At 43.8% G+C, this 22,724-nt stretch overlaps 1 protein-coding gene across 2 annotated transcripts in view; it reads left to right on the top strand.

Annotated features, from left to right (window-relative positions):
* UBA7 (ubiquitin like modifier activating enzyme 7) overlaps positions 1-22,724 on the top strand; it is a 69,918-nt gene that overhangs the window by 25,458 nt on the left and 21,736 nt on the right. For both annotated transcript variants that reach the window (XM_081970985.1, XM_081970984.1), the window contains exons 11-17: positions 11,878-11,979; positions 12,559-12,639; positions 14,399-14,554; positions 14,771-14,936; positions 16,406-16,602; positions 17,427-17,491; positions 17,789-17,969. In XM_081970985.1, the coding sequence (XP_081827111.1) occupies positions 11,878-11,979; positions 12,559-12,639; positions 14,399-14,554; positions 14,771-14,936; positions 16,406-16,602; positions 17,427-17,491; positions 17,789-17,969 (948 nt within the window). The remainder of the gene's footprint in view (positions 1-11,877; positions 11,980-12,558; positions 12,640-14,398; positions 14,555-14,770; positions 14,937-16,405; positions 16,603-17,426; positions 17,492-17,788; positions 17,970-22,724) is intronic.

Raw genomic sequence — 22,724 nt, 5'->3', positions numbered from 1 at the left:
CTTTAAAAAAAATATTAAAGAGAGAAACAGTAGTTAAGCATCAAGTATAATATGGTTTTAAAAAGAAAATGAAAACAAATAGGAAAGAGAAATAACAAAAATGAAAACAAAATGGGAAAAGGAAAAAGGATTTGTGGTATGATAGAAAGTGAACACGTTGGAATATATGCACACTTGTATGGAGAAATTCCAACATTTTAAACATCCATATTCATAGTTACCATATTTTTCGGAGTATAAGACGCACCAAGATTTTGAAGAGGCAAATTTAAAAAAAGTTTTTGCACTCTGCAGACCTCCCAAAAATGGCCCATTTTTTGGTCAAAAAACGGGGTATGCATAGCTTTTAGGAGGCTTGTAGAGTGCTCCTGGGAGCTGGGGGGGGGATGAGCAAAAAACGGCCTATTTTTCACTCATTTTTGCCCTCTCCAGCCCCCCGGAGCAATCTGGAAGCCTCCTAAAGGCTATGAATGGCCATTTTTGCAAAGGGGGCAGGGTTTCAGGAGGCAAAAAATGCTGTATTCAGTGTATAAAACGCACCCAGATTTTCACCCTTTTTTGGGAGGAAAGGTTTGTCTTATACTCTGAAAAATACAGTAATCCTCCATTAAACCAATTAATTGGGTAGGGGAGGGTTGAGAGGAAGAATGTCAAATCAAGATGAATACCTATTAAACCAAGAATTATATTCTCATTCTAAAGACAAGTAGACAAGACCTCTCAAGCTCTCTGCATATCCCGTATTTCACAACAAAATGAGGCGTGCAGAGGGTTTGGGGGGTCTGCAGATTGCAAATTTTTTTTTTAATTTACCTCCTCAAAATCTTGGTGCGTTTTATACTCCAAAAAATACGCTATATATGGAAAGGATAGCTCAGGGGCGGGTGGACAGCCAGTGATTACAACTACCAGTTCGGCCGAACTAGTCCTACCAGGCAGTAGCCCACCACTGGAAGCACCCCAGGCTCCTTGTCTCTGGGGGCTGGCTGAAAGAGCTGCCTGCTGAAGGAGTTCAGCTCCCCTCCATGCTCTTTTTTAAAAATTTATTTACAAACACACAAGTACACACACACACAAAACTTAGACGTACACTACATTTACACAATACGGTACAAACAGGAACTTCCTATTTTTTCTAATAGCAATTTCAAATTGATACAATTCTTATGTTATTTTGCCTTCTAATATATTTCATTTGCATTTCACCATTTTTAACCCTTTTATTTTACTCATCTATCTACCTGTAATAAATTTAAACACTCTTGAGTGCATAGATATATGTTAATTCTCCTTAACTTCTATTTTTGAGTTTTATTGACTTCTTTCATTGATCCTTGTTTCTTTCCTCCATCCACCTATACCATTTTCCCCATATCTGGTAATATTCTGTTTCTTCTTTTCCCTGGATTTCTTTTGTTAATTTGTCCATTTCGGCACAGTCCTTAACCTTTCTTATTATTTCATCTTCGCCTGGAGTTAGTTTGTTTTTCCATTTCTGAGTGAAGGCAATCCTCGCCGCCATAATTATGTGTAAAATAAATACTGGATTTCTTTTTTATATTTCGCAGTCATTATTCCTAGTAGAAAAACTTCTGGTTTCCTATCTATTTTGACTCCTGTTATTGACTGCAGCTAATTTTTTATCCTTTTCCAATACTTTTTAGCCTCCTCACACGTCCACTATACGTGATAATATGTTCCGTGTGTTGATTCACATTTCCAACATTTTGGGGAGATATTTGCTGAGATTTTTGCTAACCTTACTGGTGCCTCGGTGCCATCTGTAAAACATTTTGTACTGGTTTTCCTTGTATGCAACCAATAGTGTCATTTTTAAATTTGTTCCCCCAATTTTTTCCCATTTATCTAATTCAATATTGTAGCCAAAGTTCTGTGCCCATTTTACCATTTGTTCTTTCACAATTTCTTCTTCCATTTTATACTTAAGCAGAAATTTATATATTCTCCCTATCATCTTTCTTTCTGAGTTTTGGATTATTTTATCTAATTCGTGTGGTTCCATTTCGATACCGTATAATTTAGTATCATTATTGTGTTTAGTTTTGATTTGCAAGTAGGTTAGCCAGTCAACTTTCATGTTTTGTTCTACCAGTTCTTCGATTGTTTTTAAATTTCCCTGTCTGTTAATTAAGTCTCTGTATCTTAACACTTTATTCATATCTGTAAAATTTGGGTGCGTCGTCCTTTCTGTCAGGGATAGCCAATTCGGGATTTTCACATAGTGGGTTTTTTTGAGCCAGTTTTCCAATAACGCATTTCTAATTACCGTATTTTTCAGAGTATAAGACGTACCATTTTTCCTCAAAAAAGAGGCTTAAAATCTGGGTGCGTCTTATACATCGAATGCAGCATTTTTTTGCCTCACGAAGCCCCGCCCCTTCACCAAAATGGCTGTGCAAAGCCTTATGGAGGCTTTCAGAGAGTTCCTGGGGGCTGGGGAGAGCAGAAATGAGCAAAAAATGGGCTGTTTCTCCCCCCTCGCCCATCCCCCAGCAGCACACTATAAGCCTCCATAAGGCTATGCATGCAATTTTTTTGACAAAAAACAGGCACGTTTTTGGCCCCCCACCCTCCAGGAGCACACCTCAAGGCTATTCATGCCGTTTTTTGGGGGGAAAACGGGCCAGTTTTTGTGAAAAACGGGCCGTTTTGGGGAGGTTTGCCGAGTGCAAACATTTTTTTTTCCTTTTGGAAAGCTCTTTAACTGATTGATGAAAATTACATTGATCAGGTCCTGTGCCAACAGAAACAAAGTATTAGGTGCTGCAGGTTATCAGCAATTTCCTTCTCCAGCACATAGATAAATACACCTGGAAACATCTACCTACCTATTGTATTTCTCTCTCTCTAGCCCTCTACCTACCAACCTACCTATTCTCACTCTCTCCCTACCTATCTACTGCATTTCTCTCTCTCTATCCCTCTACCTACCTACCTATTCTCACTCTCTCTCCCTACCTACCTACTGTATTTCTATATCTCTCTATTTCTCTCTCTCTCTATATATATCCCTTTATCTACCTACCTATCTAACTATTCTCTCTCTCTCCCTAACTACCTATTGTATTTCTCTCTCTTCCTCTTCCTCTCTATCCCTCTATCTACCTACCTACTTTTAAAAAAAATTTGCCTCTTCAAACCTTGGTGCGTCTTATACTCCGGTGCATCTTATACTACGAAAAATATGGTAGATGTTTTTGAAAGTATTTGTGCGTTTTATTTTTATCATCCCATAGGAGGCTATGCCAACCTGCTTGCAGATCAAACCTTTAATTATTAAGTCCATTTTATTAAGTGTTAAGGAAATTCTGCTAAGACATGGCCTTTGAATAAAAAAACCAATGGTCCAGTGATTTTTAAAAAACTGGATTTGGTAAATCCAGGTTCAAGTCCACATTCAATAATAAACCCACTGTCTCTTGTCAGCCTAGCAAACTTCATAAAATGATTGCAAGATTAAAACGAGAGGGGGAATATTAGATACCCTGCCTTGAGCTCCTTGAGAAGTTCAATGTAAGTAATACCCACAATAATTAATAATCATGCTAGAGATATCTAATATAAAGTAGCACCTTAAAAAAAGCTAAAAATCAGGAAATAGGTTTCACCTCTTGAGAATAATTCAATATGTACCCTTTTCAACCTCAATATTCCTCATGTGCAAAAAAAGAAAGTAGAGAAACATTGTTGACGTAACTGATATGATTCTTGAAAGGATTAATTAATAAAATACACGAAGTCCTTTGAATGCATGAGAGCAGTATACAATACTAAACTATGAATTCTTATAGGAAACTAAAAGAAATGGTTTTGAAGCTGCATGAGAAGTTTTGTGATGGCACTGGTAATCATTTTGTCCACTATATATATATATATTTAAATAGAGGCATGATTAAGAAAGTTTCACCGCTTTCAGTCTGGACATATCTTTTAATGTTCAAGATATTTCTTTCACAATATTTAGCCGTAATTTTGGAGCCAGATAACATGATATTCCTTTCCTGATCAGCTTGTAGTCTATCTTTATTTTGCTTTTCCTCCTTGTTCATCTAAAGTAGTGGACTCACATATCCTCTAGCGCAGCAGTCTCCCATCTTTCTGGCTCTGCGGACCAGCAGCGACAGGAGAGGAAGATGGTGGCTTCTTGTGCACAAATGAAGCTTCAGGCACCTACCCACCACTTTGTGGCCCACTTTTCAATGACCATGGACCAGTGCCAGTCCACAGACCCGGGATTGGGGACCCCTGCTCTAGCGTGAGGGCATATAAAAGCTGGATTTTTTTAATCTGAGAACTCGACTAAGGAAAATGTGTATAGTCAAGGCTATGGTTTTCCCAGTTGCAATGTATGGCTGTGAAAGCTGGACCATAAGAAAGGCTGAGCGTCAAAGAATTGAGACATTTGAACTGGAGAAGATTCCTGCAAGTCCCTTTGACTGCAAGGTGATCGAACTGCAAGGTCAGTCCTAGAGGAGATCAACCCTGACTGCTCTGTAGAAGGCCAGATCCTAAAGATGAAACTCAAATACTTTGGCCACCTAATGAGAAGGAAGGACTCACTGGTGAAGACCTAATGCTGGGAACAATTGAGGGCAAAAGAAGAAGGGGACGACAGAGAATGAGGTGGCTGGATGGAGTCACCAAAGCAGTCAGTGTGAGCTTAAATGGACTCCAGAGGATGGTAGAGGACAGGAAGGCCTGGAGAAATGTTGTCCATGGGATCGCGATGGGTCGGACACAACTTCGCAAACTAACAACAACAAATACTACTCATAGATTGTCCAAGGTATTGTTAAGAAAGATGACAATTAAAGACTATTTAATGTTAATTTTTACTACTCACACTAGCAGAGTTTTAGCTTTAACTCAGTGTTGTCCATCTACCAAGCAGAGAAGGGTTTTCTGTCTTAATTGGAATGGATTACAATATATGGAATGGATTTCAAATTAGTGGAACAACTTGCCTCCAGAATTAGGTGCATCTTCACAGAAGGTTTTTAAGAAGGGATTGTGCAGTCATTTGTCCGGAATTGTATAGGGTCTCCTGCTTGGGCAGGAGGGTGGACTAGGAGACCTCCAAGGTCCCTTCCCTTCCAACTCTGTTGTTCTTTATTCTATACAGTGTTATAAAATCTAACCGGATACAAGAATGTTTTGCTCATAATTCATAAAATGTCCACCAGATGGCAGTTTATGCTTTTAAATCACTTTTAAGGAAAGATAGGAAGCTGAGCTTCTCTCCTCTTTTTCTCTCAGTTGCACCAGTTAGAAAGAGGTTAGAGAAGAGAGGAGAAACTCTCCCTCCAGAGACTGTTGTTTAGAAGGGTGGCCATTTAAACATCACCCCAAAAGAAGAAATGCATCTCAAGAAAAAAACCTGCTGATTTGCATCATATTGTATATGCTAATTTATAATTAGAGCTAATCAGTACAATATCTTAAACAAAACTGTAATGTATTTTACCATAGCGGAAAGATTGTAGCCACATGATAGATGAGCAACTTGAAGGCTGTTTTTCAAAGGACGCAGTGGCTCAGTGACTAAGACGCTGAGCTTGTCGATCAGAAAGAGCGGCAGTTCAGTTGTTCAAATCCCTAGCATCACGTAACGGAGTGAGCTCCTGTTACTTGTCCCAGCTTCTGCCAAACTAGCAGTTCGAAAGTGTATAAAAAATGCAAGTAGAAAAAATAGGAACCACCTTTGGTGGGAAGGGGGTTTGTTAGATACTTGTTCTAACTATAGTGGTTTCCACCAAGGTCCTCTGTTCCGGCAGAAACAGAGGTTTAATCCTATTGGTCAAAGGGTCTGACAGCTCCCTATAAAAGGGCTGCTGTCAGACACAACCTTCGCTGGATTGTTCTCACTTGTACTTAATAAAGAGCTGTTGATACCGTTAAGCCTGTGTGTGCCTATCCATTACTCAATCTAACACTGGCGACGAGGGTGGGATTGGAAGGCAACTAGGCAAACCAAAAGAGCGTAGTAATCCAGCAAGTACATCCAGCCCGGAGCTCAGCGAGGCTTCGAGCAGCCATTTTTGAGCGGCAACCTCAAAATGCCCTCTGAACACAAAATGGCCATGCACACCCCACCGACTCCATATGACCCAGCACTGGGACTCGTACATGCTACGATTTGACTGCTTCCTCAAGGCAAACGACCTCATGGGCCTTTCTGAAGGCCACAAGAAGAACATGCTCCTCGGGTACTGTGGCCGGGAAATGTTTGAGATGGCGAAAGACCTCTTTGAGCCGACACTGCTACAATCAGTCGCCTGGTCCGTGTGTCAGCAGACGCTGAGGACCCACTATGCACCCAAGCCGTCCAAGCACGTTCGCCGGCATGAGTTTAAATCAGAAACCAGAAAGAGGGCAAGTCAATTAACGAGTACGTTGCGGCGCTCCGCAAGGCTGCAGTGTACTACGAATTCCGAGACCTGCTCCGCATAATTTGCAGTGTGCGGGACATTAACCTACACTGGAGGTTACTTGCTAAATCTAACTTCACTCTGCAGATCACATTGGACGAGGCCAGGACGTCTGAATCAGGTGTCAATTCTACTGAGACTCTGCAGCGCCAAAGCGCTGCACAAGATGCACGAAAGAGTATACGCATACATCATGAGGTGGCAGAGCTCTGAGGGCGAGGAAGATGACAGCTGCCACATGCGCAATAGCCGCACCCAGCCGGCGCGCGAATTCAAACCACGTCTCCCACCTTGCATTAGCTGTGGAGGAGAACATGCCAGATTGGCTTGCCATTTCCGTGACACCACCTGCCAGCGCTGCGAGCAAAAGGAGCACATCGCCAAGGTGTGCCAGAGCGAATTCCCTGCCACTGCCTGGCAGCCTAGAAATGCACCAAACCACCAACAGAGGCCCAACCAAGGGGCCTGGCAGAAGCCACCACGGCGCTCAGAGGGCGACAATAGAGTCACCTACCACACATCAATCGGCCAAGCCCGCACCAGGCGGCCAAAAAAGCTGAAGGTCACAGTCCTCATCAAGGACTCTCCATGTGAGATGGAGATCGACACGAGGTCAACACTGACCATCATGACATAGACTACCCTAACTCAGGCTATCCCGAGCCTAAAGAAGCAGCATCTTCGCACCCCTGACATCCGCCTACGCGATTACCAGGAAAACCGGGTTCCCATTGTGGGCCAAGGCACCTTCCAGATGAAGTTCAAGCAGTTCAGCGGGAAACTCCCAGTGACAGTGGTCAGCGGCAACCTGCAGAGCCTCCTAGGGCTAGATTGGTTCCAAGCTCTGGGCCTAGAGGTGACCGGTATCAACGCCTTGAAATGCGACGGCAACATCTTGGACTCTGACAACGTGCCCCAATTCATGGCCATGCAATTTGAGATCTTCCTAGCAGCTCAGGGAATCAGGCATGCTCTCGTCGCGCCATTCCATCCGGCCTCCAATGGTCAGGCGGAGAGAATGGTGAGATCTGCAAAAGAGGCCCTCTCTAGGATGGGCCCGGAAGATTGGCAAACACGGGTTGATCACTATTTGCTAATTCAGCACATCACACCCAGTGCCACTACAGGGAGAAGCCCCTCCAAGCTTCTCATGGGTCGCTGGCTAAGGTCCCACTTAGACCGGCTACACCCTAATTATTCTGCCTCATCGCCCCCAGACTCCACAAGCAAGATTCGGACATTTAGTGTAGGGGATTTGGTATATGCCCACAACTATGCTGGGGGAACTTGAGGACGGTAGGAATTGGAGAAGGCATATTTACCAACTCCAACTCCACTCTTAGACAACCAGAGGTAACTCCTGCCCGAGTTAGCCAAAGCCCTACCTAAACGGAGCAAACACTCACTCCTTCCACGGCCAGCTCAAGCCCGATGGTACCGGGAAACTTACCTGGCTTTTTTGAAGGCCCGCAGTGAGCTCCGAGCAAACCGGCTCTAGAAGCTCCAGCTGCGACCTGTGAAAGGTTCCAGGAGCTTCCACCAAGCGGAGCTGCAGAGCAAACAGGTCCATCCTACCTGTCCAAGGAAACCCCTCCTACTGAACTGCGCAGGTCAGGCAGAGCTACCCAAAAGCCCGCCTACCTGCGTGACTACGTAACAAGTAGGATTGTTCCATCCAAGAGGGGAGGGGTATTAGATACTTATACCAACTACAGTGGTTTCCACCAAGGTCCTTTGTTCCGGCAGGAACAGAGGTTTAATCCTATTGGTCGAAGGGTCTGACAGCTCCGTATAAAAGGGCTGCTGTCAGACTCAACCTTCGCTGGATTGTTCTCACTTAACACCTTTTCTTATTACATGCTTCCTAATTTCTGAGAAGCAAAGTTTGGCCAGTGTAAATGTACCATAATTATAGGACACTCTGAGACTTAGGAAACCTCTGATTCAGACTTACTTCTGTAGGGCCTTTTGCAAATGATTACGAGGCAGCTTCTGATTCTACCAGATAAATGGCATAGAGCAGCTTCTCCATCCTTAACTTTTTAATATCTTTTTGTGATAAGCAAAACCTGGAAGGAGCTTTTGGAAAAAAACAGGAAACTTAAGAAATAGGGGGTGGTGTCTCAACCATTACAACCTGGGTAAAATTCCATAAAGGAGGCAGACGGATTGCACAAAAGACACCTTAGCTTTGATCTTTTATGAGTTGATAAGAGGTTTGTTGAAGCCTTTACTCAGAGCTCTGACACATACTGACTACCGGAAGTCAAAATATATTGGTAACCAAATAGCTAAAATCTGGCCATCTGTATTACTAATCACAAGATATGTCAGAGCACCTTAAGGGAAAAATCACTTGGGATTTTTCTAGCCATTTCTCTAGATATGTAAAACAACGGAATGAACTAAAGGATGTAACAATTGTAAGACTACTACAATGGCCAAATGTTGACTTAAAATAAAAGAAATGAAGAAGAGAGTTTAAAGATCAGGATTCAGATGATCCCTAGCTTGTCAGACAAAATGTATTGCAATATAATGATTACAATCCTAGAGCAAGAATGGGTAAGAAGAGCAATATCATACTCTCATTTATTGAGATTTAATTTACCAGACTAAAACCGTGAAAACTTAAAAGGTGACTTTGGGCTTTTCACCCTCTCAGCAAATCTCAGATTTTTTGCAGTCATCACAATGAAGGAAATCCCCATGTAAGTTGGTTTGTGCTTCTAGAAGAAATACAGGCTGGATAAAACTCTAATTATTTACATCTAGTACAGTCAAATTATGTTTCCCTGTAACATATCCTCTCTGAGCTGCAGTCTTCTTACACATAACTGGCTCCCTCCAGCTATCAATCTCTGTTAGGTTTGCTTTCTTCTTTGTCTACAATCCTGGCTCTTCAGTTTGTCAGTCCTGGAATTTCCCAATTTGATTCATGCTGAGCCATAATATGGTTTGCGTAGGTTTTCTTTTGAATATTTGGTTTAGTATGATATATGTAGACAGCCATTATAGTTTGCAGACAATGACTTACAGTATGATATTATTATGCTTGGTTGAACAGTCAGACAATTATTAAGACTGTTTGTGTCAACCTACTGAGTCCTTCCTAAGGACCTGGGATAGGCAAATACTGTTATCTGATAAGTGTTAAAGATATGGTAGCAGGATGTAAGCTGTTCCAAGCAAGCTGCCTTTTGCAATTGACTGATGATGATTTTTGTCAATGCCAATGGTCTTCAAATTGTGTTCCAGATTTTTTTGGGATTGCACTCTGAGCACATGTTGGCACTATTCTTTTGCCATAATTTTTCTGCTTTTCTTTGCAGGTCTTTGTATTTTGAGATTTTTCTCCAGTCCTTTTTTCTCTCTTATTCTGTTGTTTCTGACTACTGCAACCTCTATCTAGATTTTTGGAGTATTTCTTGTGCATATTCCAATGCACCGTTGTTGTTATTTTGTCATGCCATTATTTGTCGTCTGTCTGTGAGATCTTCTTGCAGCAACTAACTAGGTGATCCACTGTTTCTCCAGTTTCTTTGCAGAGGCAGCATTTGCTGACATTGCTTTCTTCTCAATTCTGGCTTTGTATGTATTTTTCTTAAGGCTTGGTCTTGTGCAACCTGAATTCACTCCTCTGCCTCTTTCCTTCAACTTTCCTGCTCTTAGCCATTATCATTATTCTTGTTTTTGTTATTAAAATACAATATATTACTATATATATGCTGCTCTTTTTGTGTTTTGGTCTTTTCCCTTGTAAGATTGAGATTGTCTTGGCAACGTTTCGATGAGGTCCCACTCGCCATCTTCTGGCTGGTGTTTTACGCTTCGTGCTTGTGTGAGTAAGACGTGGTCAGAGCTGTCGTCTTTCTATAAATCTTGCTATGGGTGTGTGGAGTGCTGGCTTTGTTGTTGTAAGTGGGTTGATTGGCTGTGTAGTTGCATCCTGATTGGTAGATGAAGTTGATGTTTGTAGATTGGTCTGCTGTTTTGTATCATCCTGTGTGCTGAGGTGCTGGCTGTGTGTCCATTGTTCTTTTGTATTGTAACGACCTGGGTGGTGGATGGGAACAACGGACACACAGCCAGTACCTCAGCCACACAGGCTGATATGAAACAGCCGACCAATCTACAAACATCAACTTCATCTACCAATCAGGATGCAACTACACAGCCAATCAACCCACTTACAGCAACAAAGCCAGCACTCCACACACCCCCACCAAGATTTATAGAAAGACAACAGCTCCGACCATGCCTTACTCGCACAAGCATGAAGCCGAAAACACCAGCCTGAAGATGGCGAGTGGGACCTCCCCGAAACGTTGTCAAGATAATCTCAATCTTACACGGGAAAAGACCCGAATACAACAAGACGCATACCTACACCCGTGAAAATCTACGAAAACAAACAAACAAACACACACACACACACACACAAATATTCGTTTATATATATTCCATCTGTCCTTAAGCAATTCTAGATAGCTACAAATAAAAACATTAAAAAGGCGGGGGGAAATACAGTGGTGGACATTGGCATTACACTTGAGCACATGTAGTTTTTAAAAATCTCATTTGGTAAAGTGGGTTAAGTTTCCCTTTTGGCCCTATGACTTCCTCTCAGTTGTACAGTGCACATTGCCCAAATAGACAACATTCATGACAAATAACCCCCTTAAATGAAACAGAGAATGAGAATAGATTGTATACAGTGTGTAATAATATTGATGATATATATGTAAATGAAAGAATAATTACTTTAACTTTAATAGAATGTAATATTGCTCAGTATGATAGGCAGCAGTGTGTGTATTATTCAGGGGTGATGCCAAGGCTTTTGCAGTTTTGCCTTCTGTAACAAGATTTGGACTGATGAAGTTTCATCACAGAAGTCCTCTGGATTCAGAGACCATTCTCCACAAAGTACCATAACTGACCAGTTGTTGCAAGTGACAAATGCAGAAGGCTGGATTAAAGATTATTTGAATCACATAGAAATTAATTTCATGTGGGATGACTCCAGAGCACAGGGACCCAGTCTGCCTTGGGTTGGTAGTAACTGCAAGCATTTCGTTTTCTCTTTTCCTAGCGTAATTTATTTTCTGCCTGTTGCAATACAGATGAGCCACTCTGTCAAGTTCCTCCTGGATGAATTAGTGCTCAACAAGATTAGTGAACTGACTAGAATGGTGAAGAAGTACCAATCTTCCCATTCCCCAAGGGGCTTTTGTGCCTTTAACAGTTGAGTTGAAGACCAAAAGATGTGGTTTTTCTGAATAATGAGACACAATAAGCGAAGACATCACCTACTGAAACTGGGCCTGCTTTACAGCTTAAGATCGAGATGTGTTGGACTCCACCTTCCACAGTGTTCATTATAATCTTTTGCTTGAGCAAAGCTTCTATGTTATTTTGCTTGCAGGCTGTCTCAGGGAAATTCACCCCTTTGGATCAGTGGCTGTACTTTGATGCTTATGAATGCCTGCCTGAGGGGGAGCAGCTGACAGAGGAAAACTGTGCCCCAGTGAGTAGTTACATTCCATAGTTTGCCTTTTTCCCCAAACTATTCAGGTCTGACCCAGCACGACTCTGTTTAGAAAGGTTTCCACTTGTGGCTGTTTGAAACATTTTCATAGCAGTATTCCAGTATTTGAGGGGCTGCCACAAAGAAGAGGGGGTCAAATTATTCTCCAAAGCACCAGAGGGCAGGACAAGAAAATAATGGTTGGAAACTAATCAAAGAGAGAAGTAACCTGGAATTAAGGAGAAACTTCATAACAATAAGGACAATTAACCAATGGAACAGCTTGCCTCCAGAAATCACGGGCACTCCATCACTGGATGTTTTTAAGAAGAGTCTAGAATCTAGACAGTCACTTATCTGAAATAGTATAGGTTCTCCTGCTTGGGCAGGAGGCTGGACTAGAAGACTTCCAGCATCCCTTCCAGCTCATTCATTCATTCTGTTCAATCTGTTCTCTTTCATGATGCCAACTAGACTTTCTGGGAATGCCCTTGAGAAACTGGTCTGGTTTCATTTTACTTCCGGTGTGGAATTTTCCTATTAATGGGTATTAATGTTTGCCATCTCTGTCTCTGACAGTGTGGTAGCCGCTACGATGGGCAGATTGCTGTCTTTGGGGCTGACTTCCAAAAACAACTTGGGAAGCAGAAGTATTTCCTGGTGAGTAAGGCATGCAACTCTTGTGGCCCACATGAAACAACATTCTTACCGCACACTAACTAGGTTCATTATAATGTGTGTGTATTTGGTTTGGGCAAATTATGCTGTGTGTGCTAAGTTCTTTTTTTGTTGTTGTTGTTGTTGTCTGATGTCTCTCCAGCTCTCATTTACCTTATCTTATCTGGGATGATAGATCTACAGCTCTTTCAAATGACCTTTGTGGGACCAATAATGAAAACAAAAGAAAACTTTTTTTGATGAGCTAATTTCCCATTGCAGGACGGGAAACCACGTATTCATCCAGCAGCTGTTGAAAGAGAATGGATAAACTTTGGTGCTTTTTCTTCCCGTTTTTCACAGCAGAGGGAGCATTTGATCGTTTTTAGTCTGAGAGGGGGACACCAAAGCAAGAATTATTATTTGTCTATTATGAGGCTTAGATTCTTCCTGCAGCTGTTATTGGTTTTGTTGGGTTCTGTTTTTTGGGGGGAGGTGGTGGTGGTAGTAACATCATTTGCTGGCAGAACTGCTGCTGTAGATATCAGATTTTATCCTAATTAACAGATTCCTGATTATTGAAGAAAGACTCCAGATGTTGAAACTATTCCCATTAGATAATGGGACAAAATTATTATAGCAGTGGTAATGACGTCTTAAATTATAGCATATCACTTTTTGCAGATGTGACTACAAAGATTTATGGGAAATTCAACATGGTTCCCTAAGTAATTTAGACCAGGAAGGAAACAAACAAGCCTAGAAGGATTGACATTGATCAAATCTCTAGCTTTCATGAGAATATTTTGGAAAAATAGACAGGAACCAACATATATTTTTGCCAGATACATTCACATTCTGCAAAATCTTTCCTTTTGTTCATTTGCATGACTCTATTATCGAAGGGAGTGTGTGAGATCACCACTATATAACAGGCTTTGTGCTGCTGAGTCACATTCTGGTAATCCTGGACTTCACAGCCATTTTAGAAATGACTGGTAAATAGTTGATTTATAAGATAAAAGAGGGTTGGGTTGAGGTTGCATCCTGGTTTTACTCCTTTTTCTTGTTTTAAGGCCGTTGCATAGTTCTTATACGTTTCACACAATAGATGAATTGACATATGGATCCCACGAATTTGTGGAATTTCTTGTCTGTGCTTATTCCATGGCAGAATTAAGAGTTAGTCTAGTGTATGAGCTATAATGGAAACATACTAAAATCATGGGTTTCTCATAGGTTTTTTTTTTTTTTTAAGATTTTGGGCAAATTGAGATCTATAATATAAAATGTGATCAGGAGTTTTATTTTCAAAATGGGAGAATCATTCTGTATGTCATTTCTATTCTTTTTCCCAGAATTGTATTCAGAAAGTTTTTGGACTTTGATAGCAATTTTCTTGTGTGAATACTTCTGTTTAGGCTTTGTAATTGCCACACATCAGCGGTGGGATTCAGCCAGTTCGCACCACTTCAGGAGAACTGGTTAAGTTTCTAAGCAGTTTGGTGAACTGGTTGTCGGAAGAAATTATTAGGGCAGAGAACCAGCTGTTAAATTATTTGAATCCCACCACTGCCACACATGTTTTATTCAAATTGCATGAGGATTAGACTAATAGCATGCAGATGGAGAAAAGATATACGGGAAGTGTGGGTAAGAACAATCATATATACAGTAATTTGAGGAGCTATCTCCAGTTTTTGATATTGTTCCAAAATGTCATGGGAGTCTCAAACAGTCTTATTACGAACAACTTTTTTAGGTAGGAGCAGGTGCGATTGGCTGTGAACTCTTGAAGAATTTCGCAATGATTGGCTTGGCTGCTGGCGAGGGTGGGAAGATCACTGTGACAGACATGGACATCATTGAAACGTCCAACCTGAACAGGCAGTTCCTATTTCGGTCAGAAGATGTATCTGTAAGTCATGCAGACAAGATGGCGGGGGGGAAATTGGGAGAAGGAAGAGTTGGTAACTTTAGAAACTCTTGAGATTTGCTGCAAGTCCGAATACTAGCAAATTGACTTTTAATGTAAATGAAGAATGTCTGTTTTCTGACCTGACTTCTATTTCTGCACGTTGGTCAATGACCAATTTCAATCTTAGATCTAATCATGTTTCCCTTGTTTCTATAGAAGCAGAAGTCAGAAGTGGCTGCAGCTGCCATAAGACGTATGAATCCTAATATTAATGTAGAAGCTCAGCAAAATCAGGTTGGGCTTGACACACAACACTTCTATGGGGACAACTTCTTCTTGGGCTTGGATGGTGTAGCCAGTGCCCTCGACAGCTTTCAAGCCAGTGAGTCCTTCAATCATAATGGGTATGAGTCTCCCAGGGTAAATGTTCCAGACTTCCATAACATAATTGCTCCTGGATAAATTGGAAACTCTAATGCCGCCCATCATCGCCAATGACCATACAGTACTGACTGAGAAACTTGAAAGGAGTAACCCCTGTACGTTTCTTGCAGACGTTTCATTACTCAAACTAGGTAACATCATCAGTTCTAGTTCTAGAATGATAGATTTGGAAACGATTACTAAATGTACCATGAACTGCAAGAAAAATAATAATAAATTGGTCGTGGAACAAATAAAAACTGACTACACCTTTGAGACAATGACCCACAAGCAGAAACCCAAATATTTTTGCATGGGGTGGTAGTTGATGCTTGATTGAATATCTGTCTCTCACACACATAGATACATATCCCTGTTAAACTTGGAAGGAGGAAGGAAAAACAATGTATCAGGTAGTTGGACAGTCAATTACTGCAAAAAATTATTTGAAGAACTCTAGGATTTTTATTGAAGGTGGATTGGTGAGCATTGTCTATGGCAGGGATGTCCAAACTTGGGAACGTTAAGACTTGTGGATTTCCAACTCCCAGAATTCCCCAGCCAGCACTGGCTGGGGAATTCTGGGAGTTGAAGTCCACAAGTCTTAATGTTCCCAAGTTTGGACACCCGTGGTCTATGGAGTCATTAGTCAAGATTGAATTGAGAGCACATAAATAATCACTTAAATTTGCATAATAATTATCCATCACTCATACCATGATTCAGAATATTCAAAACATGGCCTTTATAAGGAATGCTTATTTCTAAATTTATAGCATTTATATCATTTGAATTTTGTCTTGCTGTTCTTCTAGTTCTCTTCTTCAGAGAATGAGGGAAGACATGAGGCAATCAGTTCGGTTTTTTGCCTGCAACTTTGATTTCCTCAAACTTTCAAAGGAAAGTGACTTCAGCAAGCCACAGAGACTTCTTTCTCTCCTACGAGTTAGTTAGCTGGAGATTAAAAAATGAAGAAGCGTTGCAGGATTTGGATTTGGCTAATTTAGAGAAAAGAAGGACCAGGGATGATAGCAGCACTCCAGTATTTTAAGGGCTGCCACAAAGAGGAGAGGGCCAACTTATTTATCAAAGTACTTGTAGGCAGGACAAGAAATAATGGATGGAAACTACATAATGAAAGAGAGAAGCAACCTGGAACTAAGGAGAAACTTCTTAACAAGACAATAAACCAGTGGAACAGTTTGCCTTCTGAAGCTGTAGGTACTTTATCACCACTGGAGGTTTTTAAGAAGAGACTGGACAGTCTCTTGTCTGAAGTGGTATAGTGTTTCCTGCTTGAGCAGGGGGCTGGACTAGAACATCTCCAACTCTTCTTCCAGCTCTATTCGGATTGACTGATTGGAGCTATGGAAGCAGAATCTTCGTGTGCGCAACGCTTTAGGCTTCCCCCTTTTCTTCCCCCTGCAGGAAACGATGTGGGCGAAATATGTCTGTGCTACCTCAAGCCTTTGCTCGATTCTGGGACCGATGGCACCAAGGGACACGCCCTAGTCTTCGTGCCTTACCTGACAAAGACACATGGACAAAGTCAGGATAAGGACAGTAGAACGCTCCCTCTCTGCACTCTGCGCTATTACCCCACCACCATCCAGCACACCATTCAGGTACAGGTCCACATTCAAATTTTTGTGCTACCAGTTCTGTGGGAGTGGCTTGGTGGGTGTGGCAGGGGAAGGATACTGCAAAATCTCCATTCCCACCCCACTTGGGCCAGCCAGTGGTGGCATTTGCTGGTTCTCCAAACTGCTCAAAATTTCCGCTACTGGTTCTCCAGAACCTGTTAGAACCTGCTGGATTTCACCCCTGTTCTGCCCCTCATCAACTCTGCAGCTTCTGCTCCAGACCCTTCCCTTTCTCTCCAGCTGAGCCATCCTTGAAAGAGGGGGAACTCCCTTTTTCTGACTTGCCCTTTTAGCTTCATTTACTGTTTCCAGGTGGCTGGGCAAAAACTAGGATGGCTGTTAGTGGTGTGACGACAGGAGATAGGGCCCAGCTGTTTCACCCATAAGCTAAGCCAGAATTCTTCACCTCAAGCAAATCTTCAGCTGTTTCTTCCCAGTTCACAGAACAGAGGCAGCAAGGGCAGCCCTTTCCAGATTTCAGGATCCCGAGGCTTTTCATGCCCCTGTTTGATTCCCCTTCGCTTCCAATGGAGGAAATTTCTGCCTGACCATTTGATTGGGGAGCCCTTATATCTAGATCAGAGGAGTAAATACCAGCCTCGAGGGGTCAGTGGTCTGTGTTGGCCCACTTAGCCCCCAAAATACTGGCAGGCAAGATACTCAGAGCCTGCTATCCAGTACTGGCTATTTGGGAGTGCATCTTGCCGATCGTAACTGCTCTTGCTTCTGAGTCAATGCACAGGCTTAATGCATTTACAAAGAGCACAATAGATTCCTGAAAACCACTTCATCTCCATCTTTTCCAGTGGGCCCGAAATCAATTTGAGGGTCTTTTCAAAGGAAGAGCAGAGAATACTAATAAATTTCTGAGGTGAGTGAAAAACTAGATCTTGTCAAAGATGGATAAATATTGTGTGTGTGCGGAAGAATCATGAATAGGTAGTGTTGGGGATCAAGTTGATGTTTTATTCTACTAGCAGGGGCACGGACAGGGGGTGTTTAATAGATACTTTATCACTAAACAATAGTTGTTCTTAGAATAATTAAACAAGGAGATCTGGTTGTTTTGAGAGGCCTATGGATATTTGGTGAAGATTTCCTATACTTAAGAAATAAAATAGCTGAATATTTTCTTTAATCCAACCACAGTGTCTACCTTTAATTCCAGGGATCCCACCTGCTTTGAGAAAGCAGACGTGGAGGCTTTGGAGATGCTGAACCTAGTGAAGATGAGTCTTCAGGAGTGGCCACACTGCTGGCGAGACTGCGTGGCCTGGGCCCGGAAACTTTGGGAGCGTCTTTTCTGTCATGACATCCTGCAGTTGCTGTACAACTTTCCACCTGAACATGTGAGACATGAGCATATCCTTTTTACCCTCAACTACTTCCTAGCTTCTTGCCAGCACAGTGCAGCAAGTGAAGTGGGAACGGCTCAAGTTCAAGGGAGGATCCTCCTCCCTCTGCCCTTCTTTGGATGGAATACACATTTATTTTGCAGAGGCTTCCAACTTAATCAAAACTCATTCCAGAAAGTGCTGGTCTCATCTTTGGAGGCATTGCTTCTTACAGACTTAGCTCCGCAAACATTTACTCTTGCTGCTTCTTTGGGTAGAAGCCCATGGTCATAAAATAACTCATACACCCTAGCGCAGTGATGGCGAACGTTTTCGGCACCGAGTGCCCAAACTGGAATGGGCGTGCATGTGTGCGCATGCACACACCAGAGTCCCACAACCCCAAAGACTAGCTGGACGGCGCTCACATGCCTTTTTTTGGCTGTTTTTCAGGCAACTTTCAGGCAGTTTTTTGGGCAACTTTCAGGCCATTTTTTGGCGCTATGACACCTGTGAAGACCAGCTGGCCGCTCTGGCACCAGCAAAGAAAAACAGCCTAGAAAACAACCCCAAAACAGCCTGAAAAATGACCTGTTTTTTGGCTGTTTTCTGGCACTCCAGCACCCGCGAAGACCAGCTGGCTGGCGAAACCAGAAGAGCAGCTGGCGATGGCACGCGTGCCCACAGAGAGGGCTCTGCGTGCTACCACTGGCACACGTGCCATAGGTTTACCATTACGGCCCTAGGTGGAGATCCTGAAAATAATTTGCCTATAGTTTTTCAGAAAAACTTCAGAAGAATAAGAACCTAATAGGATCTGAATCAAATGGCAAACAGTAATCAAAAGAGAGAGAAGTAGTCCTGTATATTCAAAGCAGAGAGTCGAGATGCCCAGGCTAAGGACTCAACCTAGAACAGTTTCCATAGCGGTCCTGCATCTCGCTGTCTTCCTCTTGTTATGGTGAAGCAAAATTCAAGGTAGCCATTCCCTTTCTATGTAGGATGTTCCGGTAGTACGGAGAGAGCCCTCTTCCCATATTTCCTACTACAGATTATCTGACACCTTCTGAGAAGATTAGGAACAATCTGCCCTGTATGTAGTTAACCCATAACCATTATATCTCTCTCCATACAATGGTGATGGTGTAATTTTGCAAATGGTGTTAACTATAAATAGAAAATAAAAGGAAGCATTTTTTAGCCCTGCAGGAATGCACACGCTCTACGAAAAGAACTCATGCTGCTTCTTTTTTCTTTTTGTTATACTAATACCTAAAACACAGAAAGTGATTTTGTTCTTTTAGTTATACTAATACCTAAAACACAGAAAGTGATTTTGTTGGCTTGGTTGAGAGGAAAATAAAAAGAGAGAATCAGAGGGTATTACTGTACATTTTTGTGGAAACCCAGATGCTTAATGTAAAGGTGGCTTCTTTGATACCTGTGAATTCTCCAGCTAATGGCGCAGGAGGGTCCAGGAGTAGGAGTGGGTTGTTCAATCCTTATTTGCCCAAGAGACTGAGTCAGAATTTAAGCCACGCCTCCAGCTTCCTCTGCTGATATCCAATTCCGACTCAGTCTTGCCTGAAAAGAGATGTAAAAAACCTTTGCTGTTAGTGAAAATTGGTTTTCTTTCCTAGAATAGTTTGATTTTTTTTTTATTAAATTGATGTTGCTACTAGATGGAAGGTGTCTGAATTTGGCTCACAAGTTCTTTCTTCCATCTGCTTGTGCTAGAGTAGCTAATTGTATGGGCTTGACCCTGCTGGAGGTCCCAGGTTCCTTGCAGGCAAGCTCCGGCTGGGCCGGCCATCGGAGTCCATTGCTGCTCCGTTTAAATTGCTTCCGATTACTGGCTCGTGAGCGGGCCAGGGAGGTTACCCTGCGTTGCCGCTGGCTCTCAGGGGCTGCAGCGGGCAGACATCAAGGCTGCGAGTGCAAGGAGCGCGTGTGCGACATGCCGGTGTTCCTGCATAGCTGCAAATGTTCCGGAACGACAGGAGGGTGCGATCGGCGCTGGCTGTTAATTGCAGAGGGCTGCGTGGCCGACCGGAGGATCTCAGGGCCGTTTGCTCGCCCGCACCATTGGTTTTTGTCCGGAGGCTTCTCTCTTGTGAGTACAGGGCCCTGAAGGCGGCCATTCTGGGAGAGCTCCTTGGGTGGTGGCCATCTTGGGTAGGTCCTCATGGCAGTGGCCATTTTTTTAGGGGCCATGAGGTGGTGGCCATTTTGTTGAACCTCTGGGGGGAGTCACATGGTCGGTGGCCATTTTGTTTCACCTTTTTTCTCTGCCACTAGGCTCATTGCGACTGCAGGCTCCAGTGAGGTCAGTCGCAGATCAACAACAGGAGTTTTGTCGCTGTGCTGGTTGTTGAACTGGTCAGTTGCGGCCTTGGGCAGAGAATTTGCAAGACCATGGCTGATTCCTGTGGTGAAAGTAGCTCTGGGGCGACCTCTGCAGCTCCTTCAAAGAGCTCCAAGAAGAGAAAGGGTTCCCCACGGGATCCTCCTTCACTGGTGAAGCAAGCTCCTTCCAGGCAAGGGGACGCAGGAGATGGGGAGAAGGCCAAGCAGGTAGGCGGAGATAAGGCCCCTTTGCCCTCGGTAAGGTTCACGCACACCCATCTGAGGGCGGCTCCACTTTCTCCATCCCCTTTCCCTTCAAGGGTCTCTGGATCCCCAAGGGCCTGTTCGATCTCACCTCCACTCTCAGAGGTGGAGGACGAGGAAGGCAAGTACCATCCGCCTACACGCATTATGCCTGTTCCTGACACGGGGCATAGGCACCAGCTGGCACCCAGGCCTGGGCCTAGTCATGACATTGGTGATTTTGAGGACTTACCGGATAACATTCAATTTCTTATTCATCAAGCCATTGCACATGGTGTAGCCCTCCAGGGTCAGCCTTCTGACCAGGCGGACGCAGAGCTGATGGTGGTCAACTGCGGGCGCATCCAGGATCCGGTTGCTCGATCACACAGGATGCAGAGAAAGGTCCTGGCAGCCCTGGCTGCCCATCTCAGAACGGTTCCGATTAGGCTTCATTGTTATTTAGATGATATCCTCCTCCAGGCGGAGTTGCCAGAGAGGTCCCTTCAAGACCTAAACCTAACAGTGGAGACCCTGCAGAGGTATGGGTTTTCAGTAAACTTCCAGAAGAGCCACATGCGACCATCTACCAGACTGTTGCATTTGGGAGCAATTATAGATTCCTCCTCCGGTATGGTTTTCTTGACCCAGGATCATAAGGCTAGCCTGGTAAAACTGGTCAACTACGTGCAGAGAGAACGGCATGTACTCATAGTGACCTTATCCCAGTTGTTGGGGGAGATGATTTCATGCATAGATCTTGTTCCATGGGCGAGGCTCCATGCTAGAACCTTCCAGTGGTTCTTGCTCCCATACCAAAGGAGCAAGCGCAGTGCCTCGTCCTTCCAGGTTCGAGTACACCCCCACGTGAGGCTCTCCCTGAGGTGGTGGACTTCACCAGCGCTAACCAGAGGGTGTGGGTTCAGGGAGCCGGAGGGACTTACCCTGACCACAGATGCGAGCCTTTATGGCTGGGGGGCATTGTTGGGGACACAGCTGGCCTAAGGTCGGTGATCTCCTCGGGACCTTATACATAACATAAACTGGCTGGAACTGCATGTGGCTCATCTGGCCCTTCGACACTTTCAGGCCCTTGTAGATGGACAACGTAGCCACGAAGGCGCACATAAACAGGCAAGGGGGGACTCACTTCAGAGCCCTCTGGGTGGAATCTCAGCGCCTGGGCCATTGGGCGGAAAGGCACCTGTTGTCCATCAAGGCAGAATACATCCGGAGACGTGAACCACTAGGCGGATTGGCTCAGCAGGGCCACAGTGGACCAGACGGAGTGGCTGGAACCAGAACTGTTTGAGGAGATCTGCAGCAGATTCGGATGGCCAGTGGTAGACCTCTTTGCATCTCCGGAAAATGCCTAGCTCCCCAGGTTTTTAATGCAGTTCCCGACTCGGGGAGCGGAGGGAAGCAGTGCCCTATGCAGCAGGTGTCCCCGGGGTCTGCTTTATGCATTCCCCCCCTCCCACTGATTCCAGGGGTGTTGGGAAAGATAGTGAAGGAAAGGGTGGAGGTAATCATGGTTGCCCCATACTGGCCATGCAGGGCTTGCTTTGCGGACCTGTTAGGTCTGTCCATTGCCAAATCCTGGAGAATCCCGCAGGAGAAGATATCTTTACGCCAGGGGGTCCTGATCCATCCGGAGCTGCAATGGCTCCAGTTGACCGCCTGTTATTTGAGAGGGAGATCCTGAGAGAGGCAAGGTTCTCCTCATGAGTGATAAGAACCATTGTGGCGTCCAGACGCCCTGCCACGACCAGGATTTATAACGCCATATGGTCCACCTTTTGTACTTGGTGCCGTAAGGCACATGTGGATCCCAAACGTTCCTCGCTCCTGAATATTCTGGACTCCCTTCAGGATGAGCTTGATAAGGGGTTAGCCCATAACACACTTCAGAGACAAGTCTGGGCCCTGTTGACTGTCCTGGTCTTGGATGGCCGGGAGAGCCTGGGCCGTCATCTGATGATGAAGAGGTTTCTACGGAAGGGTGGCAAATTTTCGGGCCCCGGTAGTTCACAGGTTCCCCTCTTGGGATTTGTCCACGGTCCTCCTGGCCCTAGTGGATCCTCCTTTTGAACCACTGAGGACTGTATCCTTGCAGTTCCTCACATTAAAGGTGGTTTTCCTGGTCGCCATCACATCGGCTAGGAGGATTTCAGAGTTAGG

The sequence above is a fragment of the Natrix helvetica genome (assembly GCF_964273705.1).
Source record: "Natrix helvetica genome assembly, chromosome: 1".
NCBI classification, from domain to species: domain Eukaryota; kingdom Metazoa; phylum Chordata; class Lepidosauria; order Squamata; family Natricidae; genus Natrix; species Natrix helvetica.
Note: the sequence above shows the minus strand (reverse complement) of the source record. Positions and strands in the feature narration are given on the sequence as shown.